The 19,824-nt window shown below is 40.2% G+C and overlaps 1 protein-coding gene across 2 annotated transcripts in view; it reads right to left on the bottom strand.

Annotated features, from left to right (window-relative positions):
* PECR (peroxisomal trans-2-enoyl-CoA reductase) overlaps positions 1–19,824 on the bottom strand; it is a 53,625-nt gene that overhangs the window by 2,814 nt on the left and 30,987 nt on the right. Inside the window, exons 5-8 of one of the 2 annotated variants that reach the window (XM_012651470.1) lie at positions 19,264–19,360; positions 17,244–17,354; positions 11,946–12,057; positions 8,020–8,347 (exon numbers count right to left, since the gene is read on the bottom strand). In XM_012651470.1, the coding sequence (XP_012506924.1) occupies positions 8,262–8,347; positions 11,946–12,057; positions 17,244–17,354; positions 19,264–19,360 (406 nt within the window). In that variant the 3' untranslated portion in view covers positions 8,020–8,261. Of the gene's footprint in view, positions 1–8,019; positions 8,348–11,945; positions 12,058–17,243; positions 17,355–19,263; positions 19,361–19,824 lie in introns of those variants that run through there. The other variant, XM_012651471.1, reaches the window with a different exon arrangement.

Genomic DNA, 19,824 nt, shown 5'->3' with positions numbered 1-19,824 from the left:
CAACCTGAGCAAGAGCGAGACCCCATTTCTAAAAAAATAAAAAAATTAGCTGGGCTTGGTGGTGCGCCTATAGTCCCAGCTACTTGAGAGGCTGAGGCAGGAGGATTGCTCAAGCCCAGGAATTTGAGGTTGCAGTGAGCCATGATGATGCCACTACACTCTAGCCCAGGTGACAAAACAAGACCCTGTCTAAAACAAAAAAAGCACAATCCAATCAATTAAAAAATACTTCATGAAAATTATTCATCTCCTATTGGTAAAATTTGAAGAATTGCATATGAATATTTTGCTTTAATATGTTTGATGTTTGATGACAGAAAGACAAAATAATAGTGTGAACATATTTGTTAGAAGCTAAAAATTATGCAAATTAAACTATATTTAAACAAATAATGATCTGCCAACACCATTCCACCCTTAATACCCAGCAGAGTTTCCATTTGATCTTTCTAGACATATCTGACATTTTTCCAGTAACTGTGTATCTAATTCTATTTTATCTTAATATACTCTAGGTATTTTCTCAAACATACTTGGATTTTGACAATTGGAATTTGTATAACATTAAGGTAATGCATATTTGAATTTATCCTACTATTTGAGAAACTGGAATTCTACCTTAGGGTTTTCTATAATTACAATAAGGATCATACACTTAAAAATGGTTAAAATGGCAAATCTTAGGTTATATTAATTATACCACAATTTAAACAATGAAAAAATATGGATCTATCTTTCTATCTATCAGAGAGAGAAAAAGAGCGAGACACACAGTTCTGATACTTTTCCCCCATTGGAATACAGAACTAAGTGCAGACCAATCAACCTATGCAAATTTGTGATCAGAGCACTTACAAATAGCAATTTCAATATAAATACTAGTACAATCAAAAGGACATGTTATTAATACATTCCTAATAAATCATTTCTCTTTAAAATAAAAAGATGAAAGCAGCTTGATGGAAGAGGATGCAAAGAAGCACTGAGGCTACTGAGTTAGGGCAGCAAAGGGAAATTGATAAAGACCAGGCGGGAGATGCAACAAACTCCCACTGCCTCCAGGCTGGCCTGTGGGCTTGTAGACTGGAAACTCAAACTTGCTATCCCTCTCTCTACAGTTCTCAAAATTCAAGGATGCTAAGTCATGCTCACAAGTCCCCCAGAAACTGCAATACACAAAGCTCCCAGACTAGCTGAAAATGTCTATAGGCCAGGCCAGCCCAGTATTTTCCTTCAGGCAAAGCTGCCCAGCAAATCAAAATTTTAGATTTCTTTTTGACATGCATTCAGAGGAAAGGGAGATGGTTTAATGAATTCACCTCTGAGAGTCTGATGCATCCTTCTAAAAAGAGGGACGTACATGCCAAGCAAACCAAACGTTTGTAGCGTGTGGCTGGGGCATGTCTCTTATGGCCGTAGTAGGTGCGCATACTAATAGTGGCCATATGGGCGTTTGCATGCTACCATGGCAACTCATAATCTCCCGCAGACAGCTGCATTTTTGTGTTCACGTTAATATTTTCAATTACATTAAAATTTTTACTTGCTATGAAATGACAGGTTAAAAGATTAAAGAAGGTTAAAATTTTGGAATTTGCTCTAAATACTTATGGATCAAGTGGGAAAACTAGACAAACAAATCTGGAAAAATATGGAAAATCATCAAAGCTGGGTGATGGGAATTATTACACTATTCTCTTTACTCCAGGGTGTGTTTGAAAAGTTCCATTAAAATTTTTGTTAACTACCCCGTACCTGGGTACTTATCTGTCTCTCTCACTATATTGCGGTGGCCACAGGCTCTGAAGCAAAACTCCTTTAGTTCCAATCCACTTCTGTCATCTGCAATCTTGAACAAGTTACCTGGTATGTTTGTGACAGTTCCCTCAATTATAAAATGCTGGTAATATTGGAACCTACCTCACAAGGTTTTTGTAAGGTTAAAATGAGATAATACACGCAAAGTGCTTAGCAGTGTCTGGCATATGGTAATCACTTAATAAATGAAAGCTATTGTTATCCATCATGTTTTGATTCTGTAATTTGATTTTGTGAGCAATTTATTTCTGCTCTCCAATTTGAACACACAAGCCCACCATGAGGCCCATTCTCTCTCTTCCTCTCTCTATCTCTCTCTCTCTGTCTCTCTCTCTCTCTCTCTCTCACACACACACACACACACACACACACACACACACTTACTTTGCCTGTTCATCAAAATGTCTGCTCTGTATCTCACTGAAATCTCTGTCTTCAGTTTCATTCCTCCAAGTAAAATGGTAGCAACTAATTAGAAAGAATTGGGTAAAGGCATCCACTCTCCCCAATTCCTCTAATATCTATACCAACCTCCCTGCCCTCCACAATCAACCCCATTAATCCCAAACCCAGATTCGATGCCAGGAAAGTCTTCTCCCAGGAAGTCTCATCTGCTGTAGAGACACCTATTATAGGATCTTTATCCTTCTCCTCAGCTTTTACTATAAACTCAAACTGAACCTCTTTATTTCTTTGTATTTGGGGATTTTTAAAACCACCAAGGATTGTTAAAGGGCTTCAGTAAAGCCAGAAATAGGCTGTTCCTCTCTTTTTAGTTCCTCTGAAAACAGGAAGCCAAAGAAATCTAACAAAATAACCTACAGTATACAGCTTTTATTCCAAAAGATTAAAATTAATCGCTTCTCAGCCTTTTGGCTACGATCAAGTGTAGTATCTGTTCTCATCAGTTTAATATCTATATATGTCCTCTACCCAAAAGGTTAAAACTACAGGGTAAGAAATTCTGACTTACATCTACTCTGAATCGCTTATAGAAAGGACTCTTTTTAAAATCTTTGCTATTTAAGTCCATGATAATTATTCACATTTGAAAAAGCTGACTCTGTTGAGTCATACTTAGAACTATAAACTCTAACTAAACTTGTGACTCAGTCTCGGCAAATGAAAATAGAAGCCAAATGGTCCAAAATATTCAAGAGAAACAAAGAATATTGTTTTTAATTTGCTGATTTGTTTGAGTTTTTTCCAAATTTACCAACTGAATATAATTTCCCTAGTCAAAGCATAAGAACTCAGGTACATCAACACTGCCAAACAATTGGACTCTGTTTACTCAGCTGACCGACTGGCAATGCTGACTAATCCAGCCCGGGACACTGACTGGCAGGACACATGGAGTCTCTCCAGGTAAGGGGCAATAGTTTTGCACCACCAAAGCCATATTGTATTTGGGACCTTGTCCTCTACGCCCTCTGCCACACTCATGAATCCCCATAAACTACAGGCTCATGCAAACTCCCTCCTGTTTCTCCCCAATAACCATTGCATGTATATAAAGCTATATGAGCACCAACTAACGCTTCCCTATGTTATCCCCATCCAAGTAATTAACGAGTCCATTTTTATTTTACGCTTTTAATTTGAGGAATTCCTAAACTTACCCAAAGGTAGAGAGAATGATAGAATTAACCAGGTAACATGTTATCTAACACCAGTTTAAACAATTATTACCATGCTGCCAATCTCCCTTCACCTACCCCAGCCCTTCCTCCCTTTGTTTTAAGCTGGAATATTTTAAAGTAAATCCCAGACATCAACATTTCTTCTCTAATGGGTAAGGACATCAAAATAATAATAATAATAAATGCCATGCCATTATCACACCTAACAAAATGACCAGTAATTCTGTATTCAAATTCCTCAGCTGTCTCAAAGCCCTCACAGAGCAAGTAAGTGGTAGAAGCTGGGATCCGAACCCAGGCAGTTGGACTCCAGTGGACTCTAAAATCTGTAACTCGCGGAAAGAGAGCGTCCAACAAGAGCTCTGGAGGAACGGACAGAAAAGGACAAAAAGAGCACAGACAGGATGCAAGGAAGCAGTAAGCAGAAAGGTTAGTAACCTCAGCAAAGTGTAGCCCTCAGCTGAGAAGAGGGTATCAAGATGTTTCCTTTTAGGGAACTGACAACCTCAAGGAAAGCACGTTTGGAGGCTACAGATGGGGACAGGTGGCAGGCCTACCTAGACTAGAGGAGTGAGGAGACCCCCAGGAAGGCAGCACAGATGCTGACAGCACCAGGATTTGGCAGGTCCTACTATCCAACTCGTACCAGGCAGAGTGCAGGTGTGCCTCTCACCTGACCCAGCCACGGCTGCTCGAAAGCTGGCACTAATCAACAGAGGGCCTTGGTTACCATGCAAATCAGTATGGTCGACAAGACAAGATTCAAAATATCCTGGAGATCTGGGCTGTCTAAAAACAAGGGCTAAATAATCACTAATTTTTGATCTAGGAAACCTTTCTCGACTATGATCTCAGAGTATTCCTGCTATGATAGTTGGTCTTATTTCAACAGATAGCTCCTTTGGTGAAATGACTCCCTGTAAACAGGGAGTGCAGAAGAAATACTAAGAGAAGAAATTAAAGCTCAAGTTGAAGCTTTGCAGCCAGGCTTTGGAATTCCAAGGAGGCACTGCCCAGACAGGCTGGTGTTCCACAATTAAGCACAAAGTGGCACTCCTTGGAGCCAAGCCCCTGGCTAGTGTTAAAAATAAATGGGGTCAGTGGTGGAGTCTTACAGGTACAGAATAGCCAATTGGCAGCCATGAAAATGCAGCCCTTAGACCTCCTGCTATGGGGAACATAAATGACTGGCTGCCAGCCCCAGCTGCTGCCCTCTGGATTTACCCACGCCTTCCCCCTCCTGCTGCTTCCAGCCTAGGAGGCCTGTTCCTGTAGGACAAGAGCTGCTTCAGTGGGTGACTTTGGCTTGACGACATCCCAAGCCAAAGTCAACCTGGCCGACCCTTTGTTGGACTGTGCAGCAGTCTGAGATTTTTCCTACCCATTCCTGCTTCCTTCCCTCTCTCCTTCACAGCTGTCGGAACTTCATTAGAGCAGCATTCAGGGGCGGCCCCATAAGATAGAGCGGAAAATCTTTCTAGTAGACAGCCTGCAAGCAGTGCAACTGGTGTCAACAGCGGAAAGAGAAGCAGCCTGAGGTGAGAATATATACAGATTCCTGGACAGTGTCAACGGCCTGGTTGCTTGGCCAGGAGACCGGGTCTGGGGTAGAGGCATACCGGTGGACCTAGGGGAGTAGTAACAGAGTGTCATCTTTGTCTTACACGTTAATGCCCCCAGAAAGCGTTGCTGACGGAAGAGGAGCAGAACAGCCAAGCAGACAAGAGGACTCAGCTGATGATGTTGGCTGGCCTTCATCACTGGCCAGCCCAGAACTGGTGCGATAGGCACAGGGATGGAGGGAAGCTGCCAATGGCACGCTAGCACGGACTCCCACTTACCCAGGGCCTCTGAGCGTCCAACCTGTCTGCAACACAGACCGGTGCTGAGCCCTGACGTGGCACTGCTGTTTAAGGAGACCAACGGGCCGCAGGAGGGCAAGTCCGCAAGCCGGCGGGTTCTGCAGGTGTTGCTTCTCAGCTCCGTGAAAATGGATCTGGGCCCTTTAAGTCGGTTTCCCAGGGCCAGCTGGCACCGAGGCTTCGCCAGTAGAGGGCGATGGAGAGACGTCGCAGGAGGAAGAGGTCTTTGCCTCCTGCCCGGTGCAGCGCTGGCCGCTCCCAAACGATGGCCAGCAGCACCAGCCGCCCGGCCCTTCCCTCGGGTAGTTTTACAGCAGCGGCCTCTGGTGAGACACCTCCCTGTGCACTTTTCCCCAGCACCCTCGAGGGCAGATGTCTAGCAAGTTCCACCAACAGAGCACCACAGTGACTTCTCTGCCATCCAGTGAGCCACAGCCCTGGCTTCCCGACTAGGTCTGGGTGTCAGCCCCAGGGCCGCTGGGGCGGGCTCTTCCTTGGGCTCTCCACAGTGCCAGCTGCTCCCGACATCTGCAATTCTCACACTCTTTAAAGTTCTCTTCACTTCCTACTAGCCACGCCCTCATCACTCCAATCCCTGTAACAGTTAAGAATTCTTTATATGAAATTCCTCCCTGTTCAGATTGTTCTGTGGTGTTACTGCTCATAGCAACGGACACTTATTGCAGATAAGATTTTGCCTTTTCTGCTTGCAGGCACTCGGACACCACCACTGTCTGGGGGCTTATAGAAAGCCTGATCCATAGGCAGGAATCCCATGCGACAGGGCATCCAACCAGGTGACCCACTTCCCGGTGAAGGAGACGGGAGGTGGGTCCCTGAGGGCGGAACCCCTGCTTGTATCACGCACCGCACCATCCACAGGCACGGCTGAGGGGCCGGGATGGAGCACCATTTTTCAGGATGCGTGTCCCCAGTAGGTTTGGGAAAATATCTGGGAACCAATGGGTGAAATCAGGAGTAGCCCAACTTTCCATCACTCCCAGTGATCCACTGTGGGATTCAAAGGAACAGCAGCACTGGAAGTCTGGTCCCAAAGAGGGCAACTATTGCCAGGGGACACAGCAAAGTCCCATAGCTACAAACTAGGACTGATGCCAGGACACTCTGGACTCCCTTTGTCTAGGCACCAGCAGGAGGAGATAGGGCTACTTTTACACAGTGGGACAAGGTAGAACCCAGGTGACCCACTGAGTGCCCCCGGGCACTCCCGTGGGCCACTCTGTGAACGCACACAGACAGCAACCCTGGCTGAGAAGGCTGAGAAGCTTCCTGCTCAGTCCTCCCTCCCCTGTCTTTTACTGGCGTCAGCCTTGCAGCCCAGTCCGAAGGCCATCGGTGCCGTCCCAGGCTCCCTGCCTTCCCCTCCACAGGCATATTCCCCAGTGAGTCTCGTGCACATCTTATGACATCTGGGCATCTGCTTCTCAGAGGACCCGAACCAACATAAGCCACAGACCAAAAGATCAGTGTGTGGGTGAGGGATAACATCCACAAGGGTCGTCTTTATCAACAGACTCTTTTAACATGAACAATTATAGACTTGTTTTGTTTTCCTCCAGATGTCTTTTTCTTCCTGTTATTCGCCTTGGGCACCATGGCCTTATCCTTTGTGGCACTTAGCACATTTTGGGAATTTTAAATTTATGGGTGCGGTTTCATTCATGTTTGGCTTGCACGCATGCGCCTGCTCTCTCACTGTCGATTGTAAACTCAAGGAGGGCAAGATCCATGTGTATTTTTTTGGTCACCATTGCATGTCTGACTCCTAGCATAATGATGAGCACATAGTAGGGTCTCAAAATAATGAGTTGTGTGAATGATTAAGCCTATTCAGGAATAGTCACTCGATAGCAAAATTTACTAAGTGTAGTAACACAAGAATATTATCGACAGGACACTGTTATGATGTGTACACGAGTCCTGGAGCCTAGACTTATGATTCTAGAATACAGATAATGATCACTGCCCAGTGATAGTTTAAGACATTCTAACACGGAGTGGTAGCTAAGTTTAGTGCTATGCAGGGCAGGCTCCATGTCTAAATCAGAAATAAACAGATGTCAACACTGTAGAGACTTAAGGTGAGTGTCACGATCAGGAAAGGGGAAATAGCTACTTCTCAGTCATTTGAAAGAGGTTCAGTTGATTAAGTCAAAGAATGAACACATGCAATTTGTTAATGACATTTCATAAATAAGGGTCTAACTGCCAGACAGGATGAAATGAAGGCAGGATATTGAACCCCAATATATTTGCATAAAATTTAATTTTAATTTTGTTTTTGCATACAAAAGGAGATACATGGAGGAAAAAGGAACATTTTTCGATAGGAAATCACGACACAAATCAAGCATTGCAAAAAAATTTTAAAAACCACAACCTATAACTTTGTTTTTCTTTGTATTGAGAGGGTATACAAATTTGACTTCATGAACAAAACAAATTACATATCAACAATTACCATAAGGCTTTATTGATCCAGAAGTATTTGCCACCAAAGGTAAGTCACTGTATAATCCTAGTTGTAATAATCACAATTATGCCACAATTAAGATTTATTTTCTACCTTTACAATTAAATAACAAAACCTTCTGGGAGCTCATGATCTCCTTAATTATTATTGATTTCAAATTATTTCGTTTTTCAAATACCTTTCATAGAAATAAAAAGTAAAATCATTTAAATATGTTAACTTCTGTTACTTAACATTTTTTTAAATCATAGGTTATAAAGACATTGGTTGAGACATAAAAGTGCATTTATTTCAGGAATAATTTTTGCCTAGATATCATTGTAACATTTAAAAAGCAGAACTGTTTTTTTTCCATACAAATTACAAGCTCTTAAAAAGTACAGAAGTGCATTCTCCAGATGTTAAGGCACTCAGGGATAAAGGACACCTCCTGGTTTCCTCAGCTTAGAGCTTAGCTTTGTGCTTAAAAGACTCTTTCATCCTTTTGACAACAGTGAGGTCCCCTGTGCCCACTGGCCAGTTGTCATGATCTGTTAAATAATTGGAGAGCCTATGTCACTTGCACATCTGTTAACCTCATTTTGTCCTCTTAGTTTCCACCAAACCCACTTGCCATTGTCCCTGGTTCATCCATTTTCTCAGCACACAAAAAAGAAATCCTTTGGACAATTGTTTGAGAGAAGACCTGGATTTGAATCCCAGGTCTGCCATTCACTAGCTTCCCTGAATTTGGGGACATTACTATTCCTGAGTCTCAGTTTTCTCCTCTATTAAAGGATATGACAAGATCTACCTTTTAAAATTGTGAGGGTTAAAAGTGACACCATAAGTACAGTGCTTGGCATACTATAGATATTCCATAGTGTCTCCTTAATAATAATTTTAAAATAAAGTGCTCACTTTCTACCAGGCACTGAAAGTTGCTTCCTCAGCATCTGGTCCCCCATATCCTCCTTCCAACAGCCTCTGTTTCCACGTGAGAATCCACAAAGTTTCTGGGGAACCCTGACCCCAGGGCTTGGGCATGCAAGCTAAGCTAAGTCGGTCAGTGCACTCCGTTTCCCTGGCTGTGGTTATTAGTTGAGGGTGACATTTACATAACCTGGTCTAAAACAGAGTGGATCTCAGAATTTCGTTAGAATTTCTGGAACAAAGTCCTTTGTCTCTTTCTCTCCCTCTGTCTAGCTGGAACAAAGAAGGATGCGGCCTTAGGAGCAGCAGGCAGCCATCCTGAAACCAGGAGAGCCAGCCTTAAGATACGGCCAACATGGTGGAAGCAAAACCAGAGGCAAGAGCAGAAAATCACTGAGCTACTGAGAAAATCTATCTTTCAGTTACGTGAGCCAGTGCATACCTTTATTGGTTAGGCCAGTTTGAGTTGGGACTAAAAGCATCCTGTTTGACACAGGGCTTTAAATGTGCATTATCTAATTTAATCCTCCCAACAGCTCTGTGATATAAATACTATGGTGTGTCCCCACATTATAGAAAAGGGGGGTTTACAGAAATTAACTTTCCCAAGATCATACAGCTAACAAGGGCAGAGCCAGGTTTCCATCCCAGGCATTCTTGCGCTGGAACTGGAAATCTTAAAAAAAATACCACGCTGGAAGGCTGAATACTCCCACCCATTATTTGGCGGTGTGTGGGGAGCATATTCTTAAAAGATAGATGTAGTTGCTTTCCTCAAAAACTTAAAAAAATATATTTTGTACTGATTTAAAAAAACAGCATTAGAAGTACAAAAGAAAATCATTTCATTGGAAGCCTGGTGAAGCAGACGTTTGGAATTTCTTTCCCTTTCTAAAGAAAAACCAACACAACCCACCGTAACAAATGGTGATTCGAGTCTACCAGTAAAAGAAGTGGAAAGTATCTCTCCCTCTACACACTGCTTTGAATCTTTTCAGAAAACAATATTGCATGCCATGTAGGTATTGCTATCTCTCCAACTGAGATAATTAAAACTATAGGATCAGGCCGGGCGCGGTGGCTCACGCCTGTAATCCTAGCACTCTGGGAGGCCGAGGCGGGTGGATTGTTTGAGCTCAGGAGTTCGAAACCAGCCTGAGCAAGAGCGAGACCCCGTCTCTACTAAAAATAGAAAGAAATTAATCGGACAACTAAAAATATATACAAAAAATTAGCCGGGCATGGTGGTGCATGCCTGTAGTCCCAGCTACTCGGGAGGCTGAGGCAGGAGGATCGCTTGAGCCCAGGAGTTTGAGGTTGCTGTGAGCTAGGCTGACGCCACGGCACTCTAGCCCGGGCAACACAGTGAGACTCTGTCTCAAAAAAAAAAAACTATAGTATCCTATGCATATCACCACATTGATGTTATTAGTAAAGAAATATAAATGGGAGGGAGAAAGAATAAGTAAAATTAAAGTTCTACTGTGATACTATTAAATATATATTTGGTCTTCGACCTTGTTTGGTGGCATACAACTCCTAAAATCCTTAGATTCTCCAAAGTAATGTGTTTTTGTATGCTAATGATTGACTTACAGCTGGCAGCCCCTAGGTAGCTTTACCATGGGGGCTGATCACCAGAAAGACAAAGGTGTGATTAGAGGGTTGGGACTTCATCCCCTCCTACCTCCAGGAAGGGGAGAGGGGATGAAGGTTAAGTTGATTAACAATGGCCAATGGTTTATTTAATCAATGGTGCCTATGTAATAACGCCTCCATAAAAATCCAAGAGCACTGGGTTCTGAGAGCTTCCAGATAGCACATGGAGATTACTGGAGGGTGGTGAGCTGGGGGAGGGCATGGGAGCTCTGTGCCCCTTCTTACATACCTTGCTCTATGCATCTCTTCATCTGTATCCTTTGCATTTCCTTTATAACAAACCAGTAAACCTAAGGGTTTCCCTGAGTTCTGCGATCTGCTCTGGCAAATGAATGGAACCCAAAGAGGGAGTTGTGGGAACCCCAGCTTGGAGTTGGTTGGTCAGAAGTTCCAGAGGCCCAGCTTGTGACTGGTGTCTGGGTGAGTGGGGGGAGGCAGTTCTTGTGGGACAGAGCCCTCACCTGTGGGATCTCATGCTATCTCCAGGTATTAATAGATAGCATCAGAGCTGAATTAGAGGGCAGCCAGCTGGTGTCTGCTGCAGAACTGTTTGTTTGCTTGGTGTGTGGGGGAAAATCCCCACACATTTGGTCACAGAAGTTTTCTGTGTGATGGTTGTTGTGGTGGGAGAGCAGAGAGTAAACACTTGGAGGTTTTTCCCCTTCTCAGATATACCAATCATTTATTAATGCAAAAAAAGGTTTTAAATCTGTAGGTTGAACCTCAGTCCCTAATAAGAAATTCAAATACAGCTGGGTTACATAAATCTTATGTCAGTTTGCTAGTAGCCACTTAATCAATTATCTTTAGCAAGAGAAGTTCAACTACATTTGTATTTTATATCCTTTTCTACATTCTTGGAATGATTTAGAGTTTTTAGCTTGGACATACATTTTTACTTCTGTGGATTGTTTTGTCATTTATAAAATTAGGGTATTGGACTATCTGATTTTTTAGGACCCTTCCAACCCCAAAGTTCTATGCTCTAGTCATGAGATACACACACATGCACTCACACACTGACATTTGTCTGTAATATCAGTATCTGTTGGAACTTATACAACTACTGTTTTTGTACATCAAAAATGATAAACACAGCAATTTCATGTGGTTTCTTTCAATATATATCCCAAAGAGAATGCCAAATAGCACCATACCTCCCCTCCCCACCTAGCAGATCTGATTCTTCTGCTCAGATATGTAAGCCACTTTTTAGAGGAATAAAAATGAATTAAACCTTAAAAATATAGCAGCCTCTTACCTCGTTTCTATCTCCTTCTTGTACATATACATTCATACTGAGAATATTTTCCAGGGTTCAAATTCTACCAACCTATGCATGCACAAGACTTTTTTTAGCTATACACAGCTAAGTAATATAATAAAGACATTTAGATATTTTTTGTGATTAGGAACATTTCCTTTAAAAATCATATCATGAATACAAAAGCATTTTGCACATTTTGATGTTCTATAAGAGAAACTACTTAAGAAATTTTGAACACCTGAACATGAAAAAGAATAAAGCCAGTGACTACTCATTTCTTCATTGCTCACCTGGTATCTCATATGAATGGGTGTAGAGAGCCTGGCCCCCATCCACATCCACCAACTGTCCAGTGATAAAGGAAGCTGCAGGAGACAGCAGGAAGCACACCAGGGGGGAGATCTGGAAGCAGAAACCCATACGAGCATACATAAAAGCAAATCCTCCCCACTTGTAGCTGTTTCGCATTCCCTAATATACATATCTCAAAGCACGTGATTGTAACATGAATCCTACAGTGTGTGTGCGCCATAATCTGACACAACATCCTTTGTCTGCCTGAGCATCACTGAAATCAGGTAAGTGAATGGGAAAAAGGTGGCAAGACATGAAGGAGCCTTAGATTGTGTCAGACAAGCTCTACCATGTGAAGAAGCCAAAAGTGAGCTCAGTGCTTCATCTCTGCTTTCCCATTTCAAACTATTCAGTTCCTTCCCCGTCTTTTATTGTCCACCGCAACCCCATTTTCCATCACTATCACATGCCTTTATGAAACGGTCATTGTGTCTGTGCAGCAATAAATTGGCATTCTGGTTTGTTCAGTCTCTGCTCCTGTCAGACCAAAAGCCCAGCAACACATTCTACAGGAGGTCTCTACAAGAGGAACTACTGCATCCCCTAAAAACTCAGATACTGAACTGATGAGTTCAGCAACATCTACTCCCAAAACCAAGCAGAAAGAAATTATTTCACTGACTATAAAGGAACTATTATCTGAGGCTATTGGCAGAAGCAGAGTTTCCCAAAGGGTGATGATCCTAAACACCTGCATTAGAATCCCTAGGGAAGCTTACTGAAACTCCAGATTTCTAGATCCTACTAGGATCATAGGAATTGTAAAGTCTGGGCTGGAGCCCTAGAATCTGCTATTTTAAAAGGCCCCCAGGCAGAGCCAGGACTGGGGTGAGGCAAACGAGGTTCCTAGGGTGCAAGATTTAAGGAGGTTTCCACTCTCAGGTTTACAGAGTCGCCCCTGAGGGTGAGCATGCCCTTAAATTTTGTGCCCACACCTTGCTAGCTTCATCCCAGTCCTGGCCCTATATAAAGCGCTTGCATTTGTGTTTATAGGACTATGGCTCTTTGAGACTCTGAGAGCCTGGAGGGCAGTCACAGCCTTCTCCCAAGCAGATTGTAGAGAACCACACTAAAATGAGGCTGCTAGCCATATGAGCCTACTAAAACACTTCCAACGCGGCTGGTCCAAATTGAGATGTGCTGTAAGTGTACACACACCAGATTTGGAAGACTTAGTATGGAAAAAAGAATGTAAAATATCTTATTTATAATTTTTATGTTGATTACATGTTGAAATGGTGATGTTTTGGATATATTGGGTTAAGTCAAATATATATTAAAATTAATTTCACCTCTTTTTACTTTTCTTAATGTGGCTCCTAGAAAGTTTAAAACTACATTAGTGGCTATTACTATATTTCTATTAGACAGACCTCGTATGGAACTAATAACTTAAAAGTTCCCACATTGCTGGGAAAAGGCAGATTGTACTGAGCCATGGTAAAAAGTAACCATCGAAGCTGGTTTAAACCTGTTTAATCAATCCGTAACGACTCACCCTATGAGCATATTTTGTTAAAGTCAGCCAGTCAGGAAGAGACTCACTCCAATCAACTCATTTCTGAAACACCAGCCCAACAGCCACCATCTCACCCAAATAACCATGACCTCCGATAGTCTGCAAATCCCAGTAAACCACACTCCCTCCCAGAAAACAAAAAAAGATCAGTAGTTGGCTCTTCTTAGAGAGACTATGCCTGACCAGCCACACCTCCTCCTTACTTAAATATGTAATATATTCAGCTTTGTGCTGAATTTTGTTTCAAATATTGAGTGGTGTTTATGTCAACACTGTCAAAAGACAGTGTTTGGCAAAAAATAAACACTTGATAAATGTTTATGGAATGAAGAAATCTTTATGTAGCCCTTCTCCCAAAATGAGATTTTGCATCATCCAGCTCCTAACACAGTGTTTTGCCCATAGATTAGGCACTCATTAAACTATACTCAATTGACTTGAAGCTAGGCAGTTCTTTTTGAAACTACGGCTACTTTCTGACACTCCTGACTCTCCCTCCAGGGACTGTCACTTCAGAGAAGGCAACTCACTCCTAACTAGGCAGCCAGTGGCCTGGTGTGAAAGTTCTGCCCACCTACAGACTCTAAGACACATCAGGAAGGGGCCAAAACTCTCTCCTGATTCTGATCTCACGGCAGCCAATGTTCTCTCCCCTGCCCGTCACAAGCAAACTCTTTGCAGGAACTGCTTACATCAGCAGTTGACAAAGCCTAGTAGGCCAAATGCTAGGCATCCCCAAGATCTTTTCAGGGATTTGCAAGGTCAAAAGTACTAAGTTCTTATTTGTCTTTTTCACTGTGTCTGTTGACATTGGTACTGATGGTACTAAAGAAATGATGGGAAAAATTGCTGGAGCCTTGGCATGAACCACAGCAGGAACACAAAACTGTATTAGCAGTCATTATACTAGCAAGTCATCACATTCTTCACTGGCAAGGACTCCTGAGGGGGGAAAAAGCCAGTTTCACTTTAGAATGTCCTTGACGAAGCAGCAAAAAATATTAATTGTATTAAATCTCAACCATGGAGTTCACATCTTTTTACTATTCTGTGTGATGAAACGGGAAATATACACATAAAGCTATTCTGATGCACAGAGAAGTGTAATTGTTGTTTCAAGGAAAGGAATGTGCCACTGAAGGCAGAGCTGAACTTTTTTCATGAATACCATTTTTTACTGGAAAGAATTACTGACAAACTACAGTTACACACACTTAGGTATTTGACACACGTTTTTTCAAAAACAAAGTGAGACTGCCACTTCAAAGGAAAACAACTGATGGTATTTGTTGTTAATGATAATATTTGAGTGAAAATTAGAATTTTGGAAAACTTGCACCTGTCACTATGAGACTCAATGACTTTGCTGAAGATATCAGTGGAGATATTAACAAATGTGATCTTTCGGTACTGTGTAACGAATTGTATGCCAACATTCAGAAGGTCTGCATAACTCGGTGAGCGAATAATTCCTAAAAGACCAATGCCTGGTGTTACAAAATCATATACAGGTGAAAAATCCAGTTAAAGCGTGAGGAAGATTTTGATGCAACAGAGTACAGAAAGTTCACTGCCATGGGATTCCACATTGCAGCCAATCTTTAAGAAATTGCCATTTGTTAAATATCAAAGAAGAATATCCACAATTATCCAAAAACGCTATTAAAATGCTCCTCCCTTTCCAACTATATATTTGCACGAAGCCAGATTTACTTCATATGCTCTTGCCAAAATGACATTGCAACAGAATAAATGCAGAGGCTGAAGTCAGAGTCCAGCTGTGTCCTATTAAGCCTATTAAAGAGATCTGTAAAAATGTAAAATAAATGTAAAACAATTGTTTTCTCTTGTTTTTGAAAGTGTAGCTATTTTTAATTAAAAATGTTATTTATGTTAACATATCATGCTTTTATTACTACTATTTTAAATGAATTAATAAATATTTCTCTTTTGTTTTTAAATTTTTATTAATTTGATTTATTAAGTGACTTGATTGATACCACTAATTAATAATGATATATGTAATAACAATGATACCAATAAATGTAAATTTGCAGTGATGATAGATGCCATGAGGAAAAAAGTAAGTGGTATTACGATAGAGTAAAATAGGAAGACTTCATTTGGCAGAGATCAGGGAAGACTTCTTAGAGCTCAGGTATGAAGTGTGAAGAATTAAGTGGATGGAGTGTGGAAGGTTTGCAGTAGGTATTGGGGAGGGTGGTAAATGAAGTTTTCCTGATATCACAGCAGTTTTGCTGGAGAGTGTTGGAAGCCTATTTATTTTTTATTTTTCTATTTTTAATTATTATGGGTATATAATAGTTGTATATCTTCATAGGGTACATGTGGTGTTTTGATACAGGCATACAATGTGAATTAATCAAATCAAGGACATTGAGGTATCCATTACCCAGGGATTTATCATTTATTTGCATTAGGAACATTCCAATTTCACTCTTTTAGTTATTTTAAAGTATACCCTAACTTTTTGTTGATTATAGTCACTTTGTTGTGCTACCAAATATTGTTCATTCTATCTAATTATCTATCTAACTATATTTTTGTAACCATTAAGCATCTCAACTTTATCCTCTCGCCCCACTACCCTTTCCAGCCTCTGGTAACCATCATTCTACTCTCTGTGGTTTTAATTTGCATTTCCTGATGATTAGTGATGTTGAGCATATTTTCATATGTTTCTTGGCCATTTGTCTATCTTCTTTTGAAAAAAAATGTATTCATGTCTTTCACCCACTTTTTGATGGGGTTATTTGTTTTTTTCTTGCTGATTTGTTTGAGTTCTTTGTAGATTCTAGATATTAGTCCTTTGTCAGATGTATAGTTTGGGAATATTTACTCCCAATTCTGTAGGTTGCCTATTTACCCTATTGATTATTTCCTTTGCTGTGTAGAAACTTTTTAGTTTAATCAAGTCCCATTTATTTATTTTTGCTGTTCCTGTATTTGCTTTTGAGATTTTAGTCATAAATTCTTTGCTTAGGCTAATGTCCAGAAGAGTTTTTCCTACATTTTCTTCTAGAATTTTTATGGGGTAAACCTGAATTTCAAGAAAACTGAAATTGAGGAATATAATATGTTTCTATTTATATTGGTCTTTCTTCCATTCTTCAGTAAAAAAGTTTTTGTTTTCTTTTCCATTTATGAAACCGACACACTGCCTACCGCACTAAGGTGGAAGGTGATTTCCTTTTTTATTTAGGGCTAAGTTTACTGCTGGGTATTTTAGTTTTCATTATTGAGGAAAAGATATCCCTTTTTTAAAAAAATTACTTTTTAAGACTGATATTGCTGACATTTTGGAAAGCTATTGATTTTTATGGACTTCAATCTTCCTGAAATCTCCTTACTGAAATTTCAAATGAAACTTTCTTAATTGTCTGACTTGCTTAGGGCCCTATGTACCAACAAATGCCATATAATAAAATAATGTAGCTGAAAAGTACAATGAAACAACAAAAACATGCTATTGTTAATTCACACTACATTCACTCCTAATTAAAGATTGCTCTCAGTAGTCAAAGCACAACCAGGATGTTCCTGAGAGCCAGAAAGAACAGGAGAAACGGTTTGGTGGCAGTGAGAAAAATAATCTCTATTAGCCAGCTACACCACATGAAAAGGACACTGAATGTTACAAATTTCCAAAGTATAAAGCATAGTAATTCCAATCAGTGCTAGAAATATACATTACCTCCTCAGGAACACCAAGTCGTTTAGCTGGGATATTCTTAAAGTACCCTTCAAAAAGGTCTTGTCCCAAATCACTGTAGTTGTTCATTGCAGTCTGGGAATAAATTACTCCCTATGTTCAAAAATTAAACAGAAACAAAAATAAACATAAAATTAAATATTAATTATAAAGATATCAAGGCAGTCTATTGACCAATATCAAACATTAGTGACTTAAGTTAAACACAAAAGTCAACAGTTCTAATATTAGTTTTTCTCAATATGTCAAAGAAATACTGTCAACCACCATCTACAAATGAATTATCTGAATGTTCATTTTGTTACCTCCTCTCCCTTAATAACCAGCCAAGCCCTGAATTTTTTCATGAAAGTCTTGCTTTCTGAAGAGCATAATAATATAAGTAGTAAATAAGAGAGGCACTTAAACAGACACAATGGGACAAGGGGACTCTGTCTATTTTATCCCACTTAGGCTTCTCTGCTTCACAAGGGAGAAATGAGCTATGGCTATGTGAGACTTAGACAATCCAATATTCTCTTAGCTTTTCACCTGGATTGAAATCACAAATAAAACGTTTGAATCCAATATAAATAAACCAACATTTTCATTGTTTAAGAATTCTTTTATTTAGCTTTCATTAGCTTTCAAGGGCTTATAAAGTCAGGAACATTACTCAAGAACTGTATACCACAGGATAAAGCTGTTTGTTATGGATTCATAAGTACAATAAACTACTATAGGGAGGAGGGCAGGAAAGAGGAGGAGTGAAAGTAAAACGAGAAAATCTGGCTATATTGATTATTCCAAATGATACTGGGGCAATATATTGGTTTTCAATTAAATAATTTGTAACCTTTAATTTAAAGAGGATGAAATCGTCCAGAAGTATTATATTAAAGTTCAGCCACTAAACTTAAAAAATCTCTGGAGAACAAACATGAATTAGTATTATGCTTATAATACTAACATACCACTAAAGGTTTTCAAGATATGCACTTTTGGAGGCCAGTACTGAAAGCTGTCAACATTAAGAATGGAACTATATTTAATCTATTTTATAAATATTTGAGTAAAATATGTGTAAGGTAATACCAGCTGTGGAGCATTGAAGGAAAATATGAAGTTTCTGGCTAGGAGCCTGCAATTTTGTTAGAGATGAGATTACTAACTTCAAGCATGAAATCAGTCATGTTTAGTTCGTACTGAGTAGTATGGATAGCAATATCTATAGATACTATATAGATAGATCTATAAATACTACCCAAAGATTTTATAGAGTTTCAGATGGAGGGATGATTAGTATCTCTCAGCAACAACCAGGAAAGATCACAGAGGTAACATTCAAGCTGAGTTGTCCAGGATGAGTGAGATATTTCATTTAATGTTTCTCTTGGAGTACATGGCCAGTATGTAATACCAAGAAAACTTAGGCTGTAGCTTATTTCACAAAAATGATAGTTTTTGAAGTTGGCTATATTGTGATTCCCCCTCCCCCCATCATTTACATGATGATTCAGAGAAATTTTCTCTTGACTTCTAGTTGCTCTTTAACTGGGAGTTCCTTGCTAGAACTCTGACTTTAAGTTTCTCTCTCCTAATAAAGGATTAATGATTTACCAAGAAATAATGAAAAAATCTGGAAAAATTCACTCCTTAAAGCAGTGGTTCTCAGCCTTCGCTGTGCATTTGAATTTTCTAGGCTGCTTTTAAAATATAAATGCCTAGACTCCATGCTTTGGGGTAAAGCGCACACATCACTATTGTTTAAACATTTCATAGATAATTCTAATATATCTAAGCCAGGATTGAGAACCACTGGGTTAAGTTTATCTTCTTGACAATCTGACGGTAAATTAAAGAATATTTCTGTAATGCAAATTAGACTCTCTGATTTTATCTATGTTTTAAAGTCAATCTTTTGTACTATATTTGCATATTAACAAATATTTCTATCAATACCACCAATGGAATCAGAAGAGCACAATTTGTCAACAGGTTTCAATGTAGAATGTTTACCTACAGGGGCAACACAATTGATCCTTACTCCACTATGGGCCCATTCCAAAGCTAAGGATTTGGAGAGGTTGTAAACACCTTCTCTTGCAGCTCCAGTGTGCCTTTGAAAGACAAAACATAAATAACATTATAATCAGCTTCTCTTGAACATTTTTCCCTTTTTTTAAAATTTCAAAATATTAAGGGGGTACAAATGTTTTAGGTTACACGGATTGCTTTTGAAATGCTTGAGTCACAGCTATAGGTGTGCCCATCACCCAAACAGTGTTCAATGTACCCATTAGGTAGGTTTTTGACTCTCCCATCCCCCCATCCCCACTTTTTGATTTCCACTGAGTTTGAATTGCCTCTCTGCACATGTGTGCTCATCAGTTAGTTCCAATTTAATAGTGAGTACATGTGGTGTTACATTTCTTCTCTTAAGCAAGCTGACAGGTATACCAATGGCCTGGCAGAGCTCCACCAGAGCATTCTTCTTATGACTCTCTATCTTGTTGACCTTCTGTCTAAAGATGGAGAAAAACTGGGTCCTTCAATACTAAAGCCAAATCACAGCTATCTAACG

This window comes from Propithecus coquereli, unplaced genomic scaffold, assembly GCF_000956105.1.
Source record: "Propithecus coquereli isolate 6110/MARCELLA unplaced genomic scaffold, Pcoq_1.0 Scaffold357, whole genome shotgun sequence".
Taxonomy (NCBI): domain Eukaryota; kingdom Metazoa; phylum Chordata; class Mammalia; order Primates; family Indriidae; genus Propithecus; species Propithecus coquereli.
This window is presented reverse-complemented; position numbering and strand designations above follow the sequence as displayed.